An 18,713-nucleotide genomic window follows, 5' to 3' on the forward strand; every position below is an offset into this window, starting at 1 on the left:
GTTCCTATTCTAGTATTACAGAGAGCTCTGAGATGAGTAAAAGATAACAAGACCAGCCATATGGATAGCCGGTTGATTGGGCACCATTTATTGGAAATGTAATCCTTTCTCCACTGCAATACAGTGCTACTTTGTCTTATCAGTTGGTCAGGTTTGTGAGAGTCACTCTTCTGTTCCACTCATCTATTTGCCTATCTTTGCCCCAATACCAAGCTATCATAATTACTATCGTTTTGTAATAGTTCTTGATACCTGGTAGCATGAGTCTTCTGGTTTTGTTTTTCCTTTTTTTTTTTTTTTTTAAGATTGCATTTATTTATTTGAGAGAGCATGAGCCAGGGGAGGGGTAGAGAGAGAGGGACACGCAGACTCCCCACTGAGCGGGGAGCCTGACAGAACTGGCCCTGGGGGCTTGATCCCAGGACCCCAAAATCGCAACCTGATGCTTAACCAACTGAGCCACCCAGGTGCCCCTCTGGTTTTGTTTTTCTCTACATTGCCTTTAGTTCTTTAGTTGATTTTTATAGAATTAAAAAGAACAATATTGCTTTTTCAGGGGTGAATAAAAATATCCTGCACCAAAACTTTGTTTAAAGAAGTGACCCCCCCCCAAAAAAAGAAGTGACCCCCCCAAAAAACCCTTTTGTTTCATAAATGCCTAACCAACATTTATAAAAACTATGTATACATTCCCTTCATTGGTTTATGTCAGGAGAGGAAAGAAGCTCTATTTGATTTTGATTAAGGGCCCATTTATACTCATTGGTTACTGGTAGGATTATTTGGGGATTTTAGATTCTCTCCCTAGGTTTACAGTATAATAAAAGGCAAGGCCCTCTTGTAAATCCCTTTTCAAGGCAATTAACCACAAAGTAAAGGCTCAGTAAACATATTTAAACTAAGCGTAAAAATAAAAATAAAAATAAAAATAAATAAACTAAACGTAATGCAAATCCATCAAGGAAGGTACAGAATCTGCATCCTCACAGTGAAGAGTCCTGCTGGTAATCCAGCTGGGGACAGGATTTGTGATGGTCAAGTAAAGGGGATGACGCTGAGAAGACACATGGCTGAGGAAGAGGAAGAGTCAGTTTTTTTTTTCTTGTGTCATAAACCACCCCAAAACTCAATGGCTTATAACAGCATTTTTTCCCCTACTTTTGGGTCTGGTGGGGTGTAGGGGGGAAGGAGCTCTACTTTAGGAGCCAGGATTTGGACTGGGTTCAAGTCTATTCCACATGTTTCAGTCTGGGGCCCAGGTTGGGGAGAGCGGGTTGGGGACAGTGAGTACCTGGGGCATGCTCTTGCCTGGCAATCACAGGAGCACAGGAGGCCAAACAAAACCATGCAATCACATTTTTAGTTTCTATTTGTGTCATATCTGCTAACATTCTGTTGGCAAAGCAAACTGCATGTCCGAGTTCAACATCCATGTGTAGGGGATTCTGTCCCTTGTAGTGCTCTGGAAGATCACATGATGGAGGGAGGGGGTAGGGAATAGAGAATAATAATGCACTCTAGCCCAGGAAGGGACAGGGTTCTTGGATGGTTGTGAGAACCCACTTTGCTGCCTCCTCGAATATTGAGGTGCAGAGAACTTCCTTCAGAAAAATGGGGAGAGAATTAGCCCTGCTAAAGAGCTGTGTGATATTGGTGCCAGAATATAGGCTGGCCTCTATTTCCTTGTCACTTTACCTGCCCGTCCTTCCACTGCTTTCTTTTCCTACCTGGGAACCTTCAGAAGGGGCTAAGCCAAGGTGATGGCAACCAGGCAAGGGAGGAGTCTAGCCAGCTACAGTAGCAGCAGCAGCAGCAGGAAAGACGGTGCCCAGTCAGAGAGCTAGCTACCCAGAAGTTTCCAGCTGCAGGAACAGCAAGGTAGTGTCGTGGCCATCAGAGAGTGAGCATCAGAGTCTTTCTATAACACATACAGTGTGCTCAATCAGATCTGGTCTCTGAAAGTACTCCATCAACTGTTCAGAGTTATTGTATCAGGAGGTTAAATGGGAAACTTGTCCGGTTTAGGTTCGGCTGTGGCTTCAAGACACTAGAGAGCACATTTCAAAGTGAAATGTAAGACCAAAAATATTTAAAAAGGAGATTGTGGGGGTACCTGTGTGGCTCAGGTACAGGGCTGCCTTGAGCTCAGGTCATGATCCCGGAGTCCTGGGATCAATCCCCCATAACATGTCAGTCTCCCTGCTGGATGGGGAGTCTGCTTCTCCCTCTGCCCCTGCCCCTGCTCATTCACTGTCTCTCTCTCAAATAAATAAAATCTTTAAAAAAATAAAAAGGAGACTGTGGGGAATATGTTTTGCATCTTTAGTTGATCTTCCACTGGTCAGTCTATAAAAGATGTTGGAGATGCCAAGAAAAGAGCTGGAGAGAGGAGAGGAGACTCCCTTGGACAGAGTTGGTGTGCTCTCATTATCTGAGGGTGACCAGAAAAGTCATGGTACCTGCCTGAGTTTTTATACCAGAGGTAGGAGAAGAACCTACCCCACAGAATAATATTTAAAGGGATAGTGGGGCACAAAAATCCTATTATATGGAAACATTTACACCATGGGAATGTGATTATGACTTACTTTATTGAATGATTTATTAATTACTGTAGCAGAAACTACTAGTTGTCCACCCAAATCCATTTGCCCATTTTCCCATAATACTGTTATCAGGACCTGGGCTGCCCTGCTGGTAAAGGTCTCCCAGGCTCCTTTGCTGCCGGGGATGGCTTGTGATTAAATTCTGTCTCTGGAGTGTACATGGAAGTGACATGTGCCTCTTCCAGGCCTGGACCTTAAAACATTGTCTGTGTGTTTCTCCAGACCAACTCCCCTTCCTGCAATTTATTTATTTATGCACTTTTAAAAGATTTTATTTGTTTATTAGAGCAAGCGAGCATGAGCAGAGCAGGGAACAGAGGGAGAGGGAGAAGCAGACTCTCCAGTGAGCAGTGGGAGCCCCAACTTGGGGCCGGATCCCAGGAACCCAAGATCATGACCTTAGCTGAAGGCAGATGCCTAACCGACTGAGTCACCCACACGTTCCCCCCACCCCCTTTTCTGCAATTTAGAGCATGGAGTGCCTCCAATCTAGCTTGGAGGACACACCCTAGGGCAGTGCTTCTCTGTGTGTTTTTTAAAGCATAAGAATCACCCGGAGAGCTCATTAAAACAGTTTAAAACAAGGATTCAGTAGGTCTGACAGTGGGCCCAAGAATTTGCATTTCTAACAAGCTTCCCATTGTTGCTGGTGCTGCTGATCTGTGGACCACACTTTGAGTAGCACTGCTTTTAGAGGATGGTGGAGATGCAAAACGGAAAGAATCTGAGTTTCTGAATGTCTGCGTGGGACAGAGGAGCCTGTCCACCCATCTCGGACTGCTTTGCGAGAACACTATATTTTGGGGACTCTGTTATGGCAGCTGAGTCATTACCCTAGCTGACTATCCTCCTCATATTCTGCTGGTCCTTCTCTACGTCTAACCCAAATCTCTCTCATAATTTTTTTCCCTGTTTCATCTTGAACTCTCCTTCCTGGTGACGGAGAATAATATTAGCCATCTTTACTAAATGAATTTCATAAGAGCTCGCATCTAGGATTCTGTATCAACCTCCAGCAGGGCCCAGGAAAGGGTTGTCCTTAACTATCTTTCCCGAGGAGATAGAAGGAACTCCGGTGATGGGCTTGGAGAGAAGAGGACCTCCAGGTGTCTACATCCGGTAGCAAGCCTCTGTCGTAACCCAGCCCTTAAGCATCATACTGGAGACAGCTGAACTTGAGTAACTTTTATTTTGGAGGCAGGGGAAATTCAGAGCTTCCCAGAACCTTGAGGAATGACCCTGCCTTCTGGGTCACGTTCTCCAGGAGCCGTATCCAATGACCATTTCACAGGTTACAGCTGGCCAGGTATTTGGACAAATCTTTGCCTTTGCAGTGTTTAACCCAGGCCACCCTAAGAATAGAGAAATAGGGCATAGATCAGAGGCAGGGGCAGGAGTCTAGAGGGGCTCAGCTGGAGTAGGGTCTTCAGGCTGGAGTCAGTTTATGCTGTGGGAGAATCTCAGATGGGGCGGGTTTGCCGGTGTGAAAAGGCTTGAGTCGGTGTTGCAGGGAGGCCTCGGGTGAGCGTGGCACAGTATTGCTCTGCCTCACTTCCGTCAGGAGAATGGTCTCAGCTCCCTACAAAGCCCAGGGAGAGGCCTACAGCAGAGATGCTGCGATTCTATGAGCGTCCCTCATACTGTCTAGGTCTGGGCCCATGCCTGTCCGAGTGGCTGCTCTCTGCCCCTCATGTTCTGCTTACCAGGCAGACATCCCATTAGGATCTTTCACAACCCTCTTGGCACAGGCGATATCATCATTGATGTTGTCATCCAGGAATTCTGAAAGGAAAAGTGGTTGAATGGAGAGGGAAAAAAAATCCTCTTTTTCTGTTTCATTAATCAATACTTTTTTGATGGGGGAAGTTCCAGAGGAAATTGAGCCTGGGTCAGAGACCCTCTATTTCTGGAGCCCTTTTGTGGATTTGCCTTCCATTTGCCTGAGTTTTCTTGCCTTGCTTTGAATCTGCCTCTGAGCATCACTCCCTCCGGAGGGCAGCCAGGACCTGATGGACCAGGGAGAGCCTTTGTGTTCAGGAAACTGCTTAGTGTGTCCAGAGTTCTGTGTGGGGGTATGTGGACTGGTGATGCAGCCATGCGTGTGTCAGGAACGGGATAAAACGGCTTGAGGGATGGGAACCCATGAAGGTGAGGCTTAGTCAGAGGTCAGTGTATCTTCCTTCTTCCTTTTAGGCAGGAGGAATTCTGTGGAATCCTCTTTTAGTGTGAGGACTCTCTGGGGCCCCTTTATTCCCTGTCCTGGCCTTCTCCAGCACAGGCGAGGGGCAGGTGTTAGGGAGTAGGGTGTTCAATCTTGCACCTGTTTTCCCTGCCCCACTTCACCCAGCCCTTGGAGGGGATCGAGTCCTTACTGCTGCACATTATGTTGCAGGCATTTGCCGAGGAGTGAGAGTTGCTTTTGCACCACCACTTGCTGTTCAGCTGGAAGACTCCATAGTCACTACTGCCATTGGAATTTCTCCCATTAAAGGCCTGGGTGTTGAAGTTACTCTCGTACTCAGCCATGCAGACCCCTGTGTCGAGGGAGCAAAAGTGTGGGTAGAAAAGGGGAATTGTTTCACGATGAGCACACCTCATGCTATGCTAGAATGGCCAGAAAGCCCCTTGAGACTGAAATGAAAAGACTATAAAATCCTCAGTGTTAGATTTATGTTTATCATCCATTGTATATTCCTAGTCCCAAGCAATAATTAGCCCATGGGAAGAATGTAATAACAATGTGTTTAATAAATGCATTTGTAATGCCCAATAATCAATCAAGCAAGCACTATCTCCCAGTCTATCTTTCCAGCCTCATCTCCCAGCCAAATAGCCGACTCTTGCCTTGGATACTCACATTGCCTTTTATCCTAAAGTATATGGAAGAGAAGAGATGGAGAAGTAATGGAGGAGGATCCTAGAAAGGAAGCCCCAAAAGCTGTCCTTGGGGAGTGATAGGAAAGAGTATATTTGACACGAAGAAAAATGAAGATATTTAAGGGAAATTGGAATAGCTTCATGTGTTCTTACTGATGAGATGAGTGACCTTGTTTCTGCCTCACCTTCTGTTCTCACAGTCCTTATCGTACTCCCTTGTGACTTGGATAGAACAGACTTTGGACAAACACAGCAGATGTAGATTGTTTTTTTTTGATGGACAGAAGGGCAGGGAAGACGGTGGGAATCAGTGCCAACCATGCTGCAGTATCCAAAAGGATGCAGGTGAAAGCAAAGGTCATGGGAGCAAAACGAAGAGGTTAGGTGAGTCTCTGGGTATTTTTGAGGAAGTATTCTAGGCCACTGGGAGGGAAGGTGATTTTGGGGAACAGCAGAAGAAATTTTACTTGGATAAGATAATCCCTGGTGGAAGAGAGAAAGGAGATCCTGATAGGAATATAAGGCAGTGGAGGCAGAGACAAGAAGAGCTGTCAGGGAGTGGAAGAGAGCCCTGATAAATGTGTAAATCAGGAAGTGAAAAGGGAGAAATTGGCTGGGGAAGAAGGTCTTTTTGAGCAGAGACAGAAAAAAGTTCATACTCACAGTTTGCCAGGCTGTAGCCATGGAAGCCATCCATTCCCATGCTCTTCAGCTTGCGGGCCAGCTCACACTTGGAGAAGATTTTGGCCTCATCGGCTACAAAGAAGTAGCTGAGGATGGTGATGACCAGAATAGACCTCATTTCTGTAGCTGGTGAAACACAAGTCTGCTATGTCCAGGATGTTGTTGTCTCTTATAACCCTCTGGGCACAAAGATATCTCTGATTGGGTAATAGTGCTGGCATCTATGCCAGGAAGGACACGGCTGCCCAAAGATAGTTCCCCCAAACTGGTCCAGCCAGTATAAACTTCAGGGAAGGGGATGTAACCAAGAATAATACCAGGAATAAAGTCTCATTTTGGTGGGGGTGGGTCCTGGATTTGGGAAAATGTGTGGAGGAGAGAAATGGGGAGAGAAGGGAGTTGGTAAGAGAAAGAAGTATCATTTTCAACCCTTGTGCTTTTGTTGGAATATCTCCAGAGGGGATTGTCCCTGTGTGTTTTGCTGAACTTTGGCTCATAATCTGTGCTTGGCTGAGGGTATTTTCCTACTCAGTCTAGTAGGAGACCCATGATGAGCATCACTGAGTTTGGAGAAATTGAGGATCTTCTTGCATCTGCAATCAGTAAACCATTGATTGAATAGGAGACCACTAGAGTCTAAGTTCATAATATCTCTGTGTCTGCAAGAAGTCATCATATTAAAAACCGCAACTATATTGAATTCTCTCTATTATCTGTGATCAATGATCATCAAACATCCTATATTAGGGTTCTCCAGAGAAACAGAACTAATAGAGGATGTGTGTGTGTGTGTGTGTATTGGTTAGTTAGACAAAGTTGATAATTATTAGAGCACAAGGTCTTATTTTTAATTTGGTGGATAGACATTATGGAAGAAGAGTTATCACTACACCAATACTTTCTCTTCTATTTTTTAAAAATATTTTATTTATTTATTCATGAGAGACACAGAGAAAGAGGCAGAGACATAGGCAGAGGGAAAAGCAGGCTCCCCATGGGGAGCCCAATGCAGAACTTGATCCCAAGACCTGGGGATCAAAACGTGAGCCGAAGGCAGACGCTCAACCACTGAGCCACCCAGACATCCCTAGATCAATACTTTCTAAGAAGACACACAAGAGTAATAATAGTGGTAGAGCTGGAAGGCGGCTTCTGTAGGTCTTCTTGAAGTAACTGGCAAGACTTTGCTGTGAAAGGGCACTGTATGATGTCGACTTGGAAACATACAGGAATGGACACTAGGCATAACTTATTTATAATATTCACTCAGGGTAGCTAATTGGTCTGGCTACCCATCTGCTTATGCTTTCATTGATTAGATTAATTCCATGTCTATGACCAGAGACATTCAGGAGCTTAAGGAGGTTGATCTTTACTCTAAAGGCACCTGTGAAAATATGCATTTGGGTTAGGTTTTTTCCCAGGCAAGTGGAAGGAAAGACAATAAGGAAAGATAATGAAAGATATTGGCAAAGGTGGTGTAGATTTTGGACCATGGAGTCTTATCTGGATGAGGAAGGAAGGGGAGAGAGAAGGAGATTATTACACAGAGGAACAGTAGAAGTGGCTATCAGTGGACTGGATGTTTCAATGGAATCCAAACAGGAGTAGTGGGAATGAGTGAACAAGTGACCGGAAATAATAAGAGGTTGGTGAGAAAAGTGCATACCTGAGTTTATGGTATTGGTGGTGAAGAAGTTCTGAGTGATGGTGGCAAGATTCAGGATGGGACCAGGAGGATGCGTGACTGAAGTGGATCAAAGGAGATGCTTCTTGGGTTGGAGAGGCTAGGTGTTGGACAGGATATTCATATGGATGTTTGAATCACAGAGTAGGAGGATTTTGAGATGGAGGGAAATTCTGTGAAACGTCAGTGTTCTCAAAGAATGCGGGAGAACAACCAAAGGGAGGTGATAGGTGTATGGCCAGAATACATAAACCTCAAAGAAATAGGAGACTTAAAGCAGATGGGGTTGGTGATGATCTCAAAGTGTCAGGAGTGAGATTGATTACTTCTAGATTCAGCTATACCCGGGCTGGGGAGAATAAATAGTCTCTAATTGAGGAGGTGATTATTATAGATGTAGTGAGGATTCTGAATTTGTGTGTTTTCTTTCTTTCTTTCTTTCTTTCTTTCTTTCTTTCTTTCTTTCTTTCTTTCTTTCTTTCTAAGATTTTATTTATTTATTCATGAGAGACACACAGAGAGAGGCAGAGACAGGGGCAGAGGGAGAAGCAGGCTCCCTCCAGGGAGCTTGACGTGGGATTTGATTCCAGAACCCTGGGAGCAGACTGTGAGCTGAAGGCAGACGCTCAACCACTGAGCCACACTGGCATCCTTGTGTGTGTTATTTCTACTTGGTTTTCATCTGTGTAGGTTTTCATGTCTTCATTACACATGTATGCACCGACAAACAATATATGCATTGTTTTGTGTGGTTTTAAATTTCAAACAAATGGCGTAATACTGTGCGTATTTTTCTGGACTTTGCATTTAAAATTTTTTTAAAATTTAAATTTAGTTAGTCAACATAAAGTACATTCTTAGTTTCAGATGTAGTGTGCAATGATTCATCAGTTGCATCTAACACCCAGTGCTCATCACATCACATGCCCTCCTTAATGCTCACCACCAAATTGCCCCACCCCCCACCCACCTTTCCTCCAGCAACTTTCAGTTTGTTTTCTAGAGTTGAGTCTCTCATGGTTTTTCTCCCTTTCTGATGGCACCTTGCATTTTTCACACAACTTGTTTTCGAGGTTTATTCATGCTGATGCTCTCATATTAACTACTCTACAGTATTTCATTGTATTGCCACTATTTTGTAGTCATTCTACTGATGAATATTTAGACTGTTTCCAATTTTTGTTATTCAGAAAATGCTGAACATAATTGCATGTACCTTCTTCTTTACCCATAATATTCTACAGTTTCACTTTGGTGTGTCCAAGTGTGGATTTGTATTTTATTTTGTTTCGTATTTTAAGTATATTCTTTTTAAAAAAACTTATTTATTTTTTATTTTAAAAACTTTTTATTTATTCAGAGAGAGAGAGAGAGAGAGAGGCAGAGTCACAGGCAGAGGGAGAAGAAGGCTCCATGCAGGAAGCTTGAAGTGGGACTAGAACCCAGGCCTTTCAGGATCACACCCCGGGCTGCAGGCGGCGCTAAACTGCTGCACCACCGGGGCTGCCCCATATTTTAAATATATTCTAATGAGAATTTATATCTCTTTTTAAGTCTGGGAAATTTTCAGTATCTGTTCAAGTTACTCTTCTTCCTGTTTCTCCTTTCTGTTTTTCCTGGAACCCTGTATCAGCAAATGTTGGAGCTTCTCCGTTTAAACTCTAGACCTTTGTACTACATTTGGTATTTTATCTCTTTGCTTCTCTGTACTATACTCTGTGTGAAGTATTTAACATTATCTTGCAATTTGCTAATTCTGTCTTCACCTCTCTTAAGTCTAGAGTTTATTCCACCTATTGAGTCTTGAAATATTTCAATGAAATATATATTTTTTAATTTCTAATTTTCAAATTTGTTCTCTTGCATATCTATCTGTGCTTGTTTTTTTTTTTTTTTAAGCCATCCAAGACCTAATGGCCACTTTATTTTTTTTAAAGATTTTATTTATGAGAGACACAGAGAGGAAGAGAGGCAGAGACACAGGCAGAGGGAGAAGCAGGCTCCACGCAGGGAGCCTGATGTGGGACTTGACCCCGGGGTCTCCAGGATCACACCCTGGGCTGAAGGCAGGTGCTCAACTGCTGAGCCACCCAGGGATCCCTCTGTGCTTGTTTTTAAAAAATATTTTATTTATTTGCAAAAGAGAGAGAGAGAGAATATGAGCAAAAGTGGCAGGCGCTTGGGGAAGGAGCAGAGGGATAAACAGACTTCCAACTGAGCAAGGAGCCCGATGTGGGGCTCCATCTGAGGACCCCGAGATCATAACCTGAATGAAAGGCAGTTACTTGACTGATTGAACCACCCAGGTGCCCCTATCTGTACTTGTTTTAATTCTGTCTAGATGTTTCATGATTTTCTCTCTAGTACTATATGTAAATTATTCATATACTATCTTTTTAAGGATCCAAATACTTTATTTTAAGGCATTTCCAGACTTTTATTTTTTCATTTTTTAATTTTTTTTCATTTCCAGACTTTTAATGTATTATTTAAAACTTGAAGTATAGCTGACACACACTGTTACATTAGTTTCAGATGTACAACTAGTGATTCCACAAGTTCATACATTAAGCCATGTTCACCACAAATATAGCTACCATCTGTCACCATGCAACACCGTTAGAATACCTGCATTCACTCATATGTGGAATTTAAGAAGCAAAGCAGATGGACATAGGAGGAACAAAAAGAGAGGCAAACTAGAAAAAGAACTCTTTTTTTTTTTTTAAAGATTTTATTTATTTCAGAGAGAGAGAGAGAGAGAGAGAGAGAGAGAGCAAGCACAAGCAGGAGGTGGGGCAGGAGAGGGAGTAGCAGGCTCCCCTGGAGCAGGGAGCCCAGGGAGCCCAGGGAGCTGCAGGTAGGCCTTGATCCTGAACCCTGGGATCATGATCTGAGCTGAAGGCAGAGGCTTACCTGACTGAGCCACTCAGGTGTCTCCAGAAAACAGACTAAACTGTAGAAAATAAACGGAGGGTTGCTGGAGGGGAGATGAGTGCGGGGTGGGTGGGTGTTGGGTTCAATGGATGATGGGGATTAAGGAAAGCCCTTGTGATGAGCACCAGTTGTATATAAGTGACGAATCACTAAATTCTACTCCTGAAATCAATATTGCACTATATGTTAACTAACTGGAATTTAAATAAAAACTTGGAGAAAACACAAGAACAAAAGCAACAACAAAAACCCCACACCACTGACTATATTCCCTATGCTGTGATTTTTATCCCCATGACATATTCATTCCGAACTGGAAACCTGTGTCTTCCCCTCCCATTCATCCACTTTGCCCATCAACCTACTCCTCTCTGGTCACCATCAGTTTGTTTTCTGTATTTATGGGTCTGTTTCTACTCTTATTGTTCCCTTATTTGTTTTGCTTTTTTAGATTCCACATATAAGTGAAATCATATGGTGTTTGTCTTTCTCTCAGACTCTTAATGTTTTAGTATTCTCTAGCGTAAATTTATCTCCCAATTGTTGATTTTTTGGCTATCTTTTGTAGAGTTAGGTGTTTTCCAAGTATTTTATAATGTTGGACCTCTGACTCATCTTGAGTGGGAGACCACACGTATGCACTCTCCATGGCTGGTCATGAAGCTCTGTGCTCTCTTGCCTCCTTAGATGTGCTCTGGATAAGCTTTGGCCTCAGACAGTAGCAGGCAGCAGGTTTTTCTCATTTCTCTTTAATGAAAAGAGACCCTGGTCCCAGCTCCTCCTTTCTAGAATGACTTTGGCTCTAGTTCCTGCTGCAGGTGGAGAACTTGGAGCCTCCTTTAACCTACAGGAGCTGAACTCAGAGCTGCCTCTTCTGGCTTGAACCTGGAATCTGGCAGGGCTTTGGCTTCAGTCCTACTCACAGCTTTTATTATTAGTTTCCTTACATTTGTGGCCCACGGGGATATTTATTTTGTTTTTGAGCTATTATATGCCTTTCACATTTTTTCTTTTTCTTTTTTTTTTTTTTTTTTTTTAAGATTTTATTTATTTATGAGAGACAGAGAGAGAGGCAGAGACACAGGCAGGCAGAGGGAGAAGCAGGTTCCATGCAGGGAGCCCGATGTGGGACTTGATCCCGGGTCTCCAGGATCACGCCCTGGCTGAAGGCAGGCTCCAAACCACTGAGCCACCCAGGGATCCCCCTTTCACATTTTTTCAATTACTGCTGTGTGCTTGCTGTAGGTAGGGTATCTCAAAGCATGGACTTACCATGCCATATTGAAGTCCCATTAATAACTGAAACATTTTTTAAAAAGATTTTATTTGAGAGAGAGAGAGAGAAAGTATGAGTAGAGGGAGGAACGGAGGGAGAGGGAGAAAAATCTCCAAAAGACTCCTCACTGAGCACAGAGGTACCCCCACCCCATCCTTCCTGCTGGATCCCACAACCCTGAGATCATGGCCTGAGCTGAAACCAAGAGGTGGATGCTCAACCAACTGAGCCACCCAGGTGCCCCTAGCTGAAACATTTTAAAAAACCCAATCTGCTTCCTTTTCATTAGGAACATAACGATGTGTTTTCCAGGGGAGGAATCTGGGAGAAGTTTCTGGAACTCTTCCTTTCTCCTTTGCTTCTCCTTATTTCCTTTTTTTTTTTTTTTTTACAGATTTTATTTATTCATTTGAGAGAGAGAGAGAGAGAGAGAGAGAGAGAGCCCAAGAGAGCACGACCTTGGGGGAGGGACAAGCAGACTCCCTGCTGACCGGGGATCCTGACTCATGATCTCCACCTGAGCCCAAGGCAGACGCTTAATGCCAGAGCCACCCAGGCGCCCCTTTCTTTCCTTTCTTACCTCTCCTGCCTGAGGCTTTTACTTCCCCTTCCATGATCTCTCTCCTTCCCCTGTCTTGTCATTTCCCTGTTCCCTGTCCCCCTGCCTCTCTCTCCCCTCCCTTCTCTATTTTTCTTCTCAGACTCTCTCCCCTGGGGTCTCTCCTCTGTTTAGGTCCGGTTGTCCTGTGACCCGGCATCCTCCCAGTGTCGTCTCAGTCCTTTAACGCCAGGGGACGAGAAGGAGCAGCTGTGGCTCCTGTTTGTATGTGACCTGGTTCCAACTGGGGGAAGGGCTGGCCCCCGCCACGGAGGAGGGACTGGAGGGGTGGTGGCCTCCTGACTTACTGAGAGGAAGGGAGGGTGAGGGAGGTCCCTAATGTGTGTTCAGACGTGCCATGGGCCAATCAGGCACAGAGACAGAGAATATGTATTTCATTTAATTTCCACAAGGCTCCTGTATGTATGTATGTCTTGTTATTCTTCCTTTCATGTCACAGCAGGAATCTGAGACTCCAGGGGGTTAAGTAATTCCCTTGGGCTGGGCCCTGGGCGGTAGGACGCAGATGCGCAGGCTGGGCCTGGGCTCTCCCCACCACCCGACTGTGGGCATTTGACTACCGATTAAAACACACACTTTTTATTTATTTATTTATTTATTTATCTATTTATTTATTTATTTATTTATTTATTTATTTATTATTATTATTATTTTAAATGGTGACACTTTATTTTTTAATTTTTAAATTTTAAAAAATATTTTATTTATTTATTCCTAAGAGTCAGAGAGAGAGGCTAGAGACACAGGCAGAGGGAGAAGCAGGCTCCCTTCAGGGAGCCCAATGCAGGACCCCAGGATCACGCCCTGGGCCAAAAGTAGATGCTCAATGGCTGAGCCACCCGGGTGCCCCATACAATGGTGACACTTTAGATACGGACTTCTGGCTTCAGGAGTAGGCATGGGACTGCTTATGGTGGGCTGTCATGTGGTGGTGGTGGTGAGAGGGGTGAGGAGAGGGGCTTGGAACTTTCTCAAAACCCTGGAAATAGTATCATAAAGGCAGCTACCTGCTTTGTGCAGTCCTTGGGACCCGCACCTCCCTGCGTGAGCACGACAATTGTCCCTGACCTGTCTATAGACTGTTCCCAGTGCTTCTCACACAGACAGTAGGCAAACCCCGCTGGGCACACTGTGAGGCAAGCCTGGGGGGGAAGACGCTGCTGGGGTCTGTGTTTGGGGGCCCTGATGTGCATCCTGTACATTCGGTCCTGGCCTTCCCTCCAAGACACTGTTACAACACAGGATTTCACTTTTGACTTTAATGCAAAGAGTAACCATCACAGAGACATTGCTAATACTCTTATACAGCTGAGGTTCTGTCCACTTCCTGAGCAACTTTCCAGACAGGGGAAATTTCTTTTTAAAGATTTATTTATTTTTTCAAGCAAGAGAGTGGGCAGGGGGAGGGGCGGAGGGAGAGGGAGAGAGAATCCCAAGCAGCAGACTTCCCACTGAGCTTGGAGTCCCCACAAGGGATGGGTGGGGAGTGGAGAGTGGGGTGTGTTTCGATCTCACCACCCTGAGATCATGATATGAGCTGAAACCATGAGTTGGATGCTAAACTGGCTGAGCCCCTGAGGGGCTTCCAGACAGGGAAATTTTCTATTTGTTTTTTCTTGCTCTGTATTCCCACCCCACCTAGACAGGGTCAGCTATCCCAGGTTTTCTACAATTATTATTTTTTTTAAGATTTTATTTATTTATTCATGAGACACACACACACACACACACACACAGAGAGAGAGAGAGAGAGAGAGAGAGAGAGAGGCAGAGACACAAGCAGAGGGAGAAGCAGGCTCCATGCAGGGAGCCCGACGTGGGACTCAATCTCAGGTCTCCAGGATCACGCCCTGGGCTGAAGGTGGCACAAAACTGCTGAGCTACCTGGGCTGCCCTATCCCAGGTTTTCTATTTTCCTCCAGATCCTCTCTCTGGCCCTTTCTGTATTTCTGCCTATCTGTCTGATTCCCATCATTCAGGGTTATATCTTTACATCCATGAGGCACTGTATGACCCCCCTCCCAATTTTGGTCAGTTTTCCTATTATCCTTGTCACCCCTGGTAGCCATGCCCTCTCCCTACACTGAGAAGCAACTGTAGCATTTGTTATGTGTTGATCCCTGGGCCCCATTTCTAGAGGTTCTGATTTTGTAGGTCTGGTGAAATCATTTGTAAACAGCTACTCTAGATCATTCTGGTATAGCTAATCTATATACCATATCTTGAGAAACATGTAGATAGATTTCAAATAAAAAAATTAGAAATGTTTTTGTGTCTTTTTAAAAAAGAATTTTATTTATTTTTAAAGATTTTGGTTTTATTTATTCATGAGAGATACAGAGAGAGAGAGAGAGAGAGAGAGAGAGAGAGGCAGAGACATAGGCAGAGGAAGAAGCAGGCTTTCTGGGATCCCTGGGTGGCGCAGCGGTTTGGCGCCTGCCTTTGGCCCAGGGCACGATCCTGGAGACCCGGGATCGAATCCCACGTCGGGCTCCCGGTGCATGGAGCCTGCTTCTCCCTCTGGCTCTGTCTCTGCCTGTGTCTCTGGCTCTGTCTCTCCTTCTATCTCTCAAGAATAAATAAATTTAAAAAAAAATCTAAAAAAAAAAAAAAAAAAAAAGGAAGCAGGCTTTCTATGGGGAGCCTGATGAGAGATTCAATCCCAGGACCCTGGGATCACGATCTGAGCCAAAGGCAGACCCTCAACCACTGAGCCATCCAGATACCCCTCCTTGTGTCATTTTTAAAAGACTTTAGGGGTGCCTGAGTGGCTCAGTTTGTTGGGCATCTGACTCTTCGTTTCAGCTCAAGTCATGGTCTCAGGGTCGTGAGATCAAGCTCCTGGTGGGGCTCCAATACTCAACAGGATGTCTGCTTGGGATTCTCTCCCTCCACCTCTGCCCATCCTCCTCCTCCTCTCTCTCTCTCAAATGAATAAATAAAATCTAAAAGAAAAAGACGGGGGGTTTTAAAGATTTCCTGTTAGAGGCAAAATTTCAGAATTCTCTCTTTGGGTTTAATTTATTTCCTTATTTTCTCATTTACTCTCCTCCCTTTTCCCTACTTCTTACTTGTCTGACATCAGGAGGACTAATGGGAACTCCCAGGGCAGTGGCCCACTTGGTCTCCTGGGCTACCAGCATGAATGGCTGACCCTTTTTCTCTCAAGTAGGGGCCCTGTCTGATATAGGGGAAGTGGCTCTCATGCCACCACTACCTAAATAACTACTCTACAGATTTTTATGCCCAAGTCTATCTTATTGTTTCTGAGATTTCATTTGAAGCATGTCATAAGATCTTATTTAATTCTGGTCCTTATTGCCATCTCCTTACCCCTCTTTTCTCTATCTGCCAACCTTAATCTTGTCATTTTAGATTAATAATCTGCAAATGGGGACGCCTGGGTGGCTCAGCAGTTAAGCATCTGCCTTCAGCCCAGGGTGTGATCCTGGAGTCCCGGGATCTAGTCCCATGTCGGGCTCCCTGCATGGAGCCTGCTTCTCCCACTGCCTGTGTCTCTGCCTCTCTCTCTCTCTGTGTCTCTCATGAATAAATAAATAAAATATTTAATAAAAATCTGCAAATGTTCCCCACTTGAGTTGCGCTCTGCTCCATCTGGCATTCTTTTCCATTTCCATTTCCATTCATTCATTCATTCATTCATTCATTTGTTCCTTTTTTCAACTATTATTTGTGGAGTGTCTATAATATTTAGACTCTGTAGCAGGCATAAGATTTTGTTTTTTTTTTAAAGATTTTATTATTTATTTATTTATTTATTCATGAGAGACACACACAGAGAGAGAGAGGCAGAGACAGATGGAGGGAGAAGTAGGCTCTATGCAGGGAGCCCGATGTGGGACTCCATCCAGTGTCTCCAGGATCATGCCCTGAGCAGAAGGCAGGCGCCCAACCCCTGAGCCACCCAGGGATCCCCCAGGCATAAGATTTTGATCGCTACCCCATTCCAAATGGAAAAATTAAGTTACCTCATTTTGTCAGACATCTGTTTTCAATCCCACAGTATTTATCTTTTCACCACAGTAGTCTCTAGTCTTCTAGCCCCTTTGAGGAAGGAGCTAAGCTGGAATCCAGGAAGAAGTCAATAGCTGCCCTACCCCGCACAGAGGAGTATGTCTTAGGATAAGCTGTCCCCAGAGTCTATGAAGGGCCCCCTTTACCTCTTGGTTCTTGAGGCTGTAGATGATGGGGTTGACCATAGGAGTGAATACAGTATAGAGGACAGAGAAGGCCTTTCGGAGCAAGGGGGCCATGTGGTCTGTTGGAGCTACATAGACCACAATGAGGGTGCCATAAAACACCCCGACCACGCTGAGGTGGGAGGAACAGGTGGAGAAGGCTTTCTGCCTACCATGGCCTGAAGGTATTTGCAGCACAGTCCTCAAGATGAAGGCATAGGATGCCACAATCAACAGGAAGGGGGCCAATGTCAGAAAGCCTGAGATGCTCACCCCAGCTCCCCACATGACCCCCACATCCCCACAGAACAGCCCTACAACTGGAGCAAAGTCACAGAAGTAGTGGTCGATCTCCCTGCTGCCAGGGCAGAGGGGAAGAGGGGCTGCCAGGGCCAGAGTGAAGGCAGAGAAAGAAAAGCCACTGACCCAGGCTCCAGCAGCGAGGCAGCCACACAACCAGGTGCTCATCAGGGCAGGGTAGCGAAGAGGGTGGCAGATGGCCAAGTAACGGTCATAGGACATAGCAGATAGCAGGAGGCACTCAACAGCAGCCAGGGAGGCAAACACGTAGAACTGGACCAGACAGCTGACCAGTGAGATGGCTTCCCTCCCTTCCAGAAAGCTCCACAGCAGCTGAGGCATGATGTTGGAGGTATAACCAATCTCCAGCAAGGAGAAGTGGCAGAGGAAGAAATACATGGGTGTGTGGAGTGTCCGACTGGAGGCCACAGCCAGCACGATGAGGGCGTTGCCCCCAACTGTTACCATATAAATGGCCAAAAAGAAGGTGAAGGGGAGGAAGCCTAGGTGTTGCAGATCCCCAAAGCCAACCAGGATCAGCCAGGTGGTCTGGTTTTCACTGTCACCACTGGATTGCTTCCTCATCTAGATCTGGGCCGAGGAGAAGAGAGGAAGGTAACTTTAACCAAGATCCCATAAGGACCACACCCTATGCTTGGCTTATTCATTTATTCATCACAGCAAGCATTAGAGATGGGCCTTATTGTCTCCTGTATATAGAGGAGAAACTGAGACCCAGTAAGATTAAGTCAATTATTCAAGGCAATTATGATGTAGTCAAGATGTGAACCCACATTTGCTTGAGTCCAAAGCTCCTGCAATAGTCTACTACCCTACAATTCTTTCCTAACTCCTTCCTGAGTGATAGAAATATTAGTATTGGACAGCAGTATAGGACTCTTCCAATCGTCCGTGAGCTATTTACTGACAATCTTGGCTGAGTATCAACAGCAGAACTACACCTGGTGGGGTCCTCTGGAGGGGTGGGGTAGGAGGACTCCATCACTCAGTTGGCAGGTGGTCCTGCTCAGAGGTCATGCACATTCCTGGAGCAGCTAATCATCTCGTACTATTTTCCTCTTCTAAGACAATGAGATGGAAATTTTGATGAGCAATCTATATCATTTATTCTATAAGAGGTGCAATATAGGAAGATCTGAATTAATTCAGATCCCACTTTCCTGGGTATTCATTCCTTTTCCTTGGACAAGTGACCTGGGTGACCACTGGTAAGGCAATTCTTACACTGTGCTCAGTCTCTAATCAGTTTATTGGAAGATGAGAATACTTTCTTTTTCTTGGTTCTCCTGCCCTATATTCTCTATACAGGTCACATGGTCATTTTATCTCACCTGATGTGGATTATTTAAACATTTCTATCCTGTGACAGGATTCCTTCTCTTAGTTTTTACACTATTATACTAATGCCAAACACACAGGAAGACCTTGATAAGTACTTGTGGGATGAATGAATGAATGAATGAATGGATAAATAAAACAAGTGAACTAGTTATAGTAATTTTCCAAT

The 18,713-nt window shown here is 44.7% G+C and overlaps 2 protein-coding genes across 2 annotated transcripts; both read right to left on the reverse strand.

The window, feature by feature from the left end:
* Nucleotides 1-3,776: 3,776 nt before the first annotated feature.
* On the reverse strand, nucleotides 3,777-6,374 carry LOC112920984 (lysozyme C, milk isozyme). Its single transcript, XM_026000018.2, has 4 exons — nucleotides 6,147-6,374; nucleotides 4,979-5,140; nucleotides 4,310-4,388; nucleotides 3,777-3,958 (listed from the first exon to the last, which is right to left on the reverse strand). The coding sequence occupies exons 1-4, from the start codon at nucleotides 6,283-6,285 to the stop codon at nucleotides 3,892-3,894; spliced, it is 447 nt and encodes a 148-aa protein (XP_025855803.1). The 5' UTR covers nucleotides 6,286-6,374; the 3' UTR covers nucleotides 3,777-3,891.
* A 10,391-nt stretch (nucleotides 6,375-16,765) lies between these two features.
* On the reverse strand, nucleotides 16,766-17,770 carry LOC112921242 (olfactory receptor 11A1-like). Its single transcript, XM_026000485.1, has one exon. The coding sequence runs from the start codon at nucleotides 17,768-17,770 to the stop codon at nucleotides 16,766-16,768; it is 1,005 nt and encodes a 334-aa protein (XP_025856270.1).
* Between the last annotated feature and the right edge of the window lie 943 nt (nucleotides 17,771-18,713).

Source organism: Vulpes vulpes, chromosome 8 (assembly GCF_048418805.1).
Source record: "Vulpes vulpes isolate BD-2025 chromosome 8, VulVul3, whole genome shotgun sequence".
Taxonomy (NCBI): Eukaryota; Metazoa; Chordata; class Mammalia; order Carnivora; family Canidae; genus Vulpes; species Vulpes vulpes.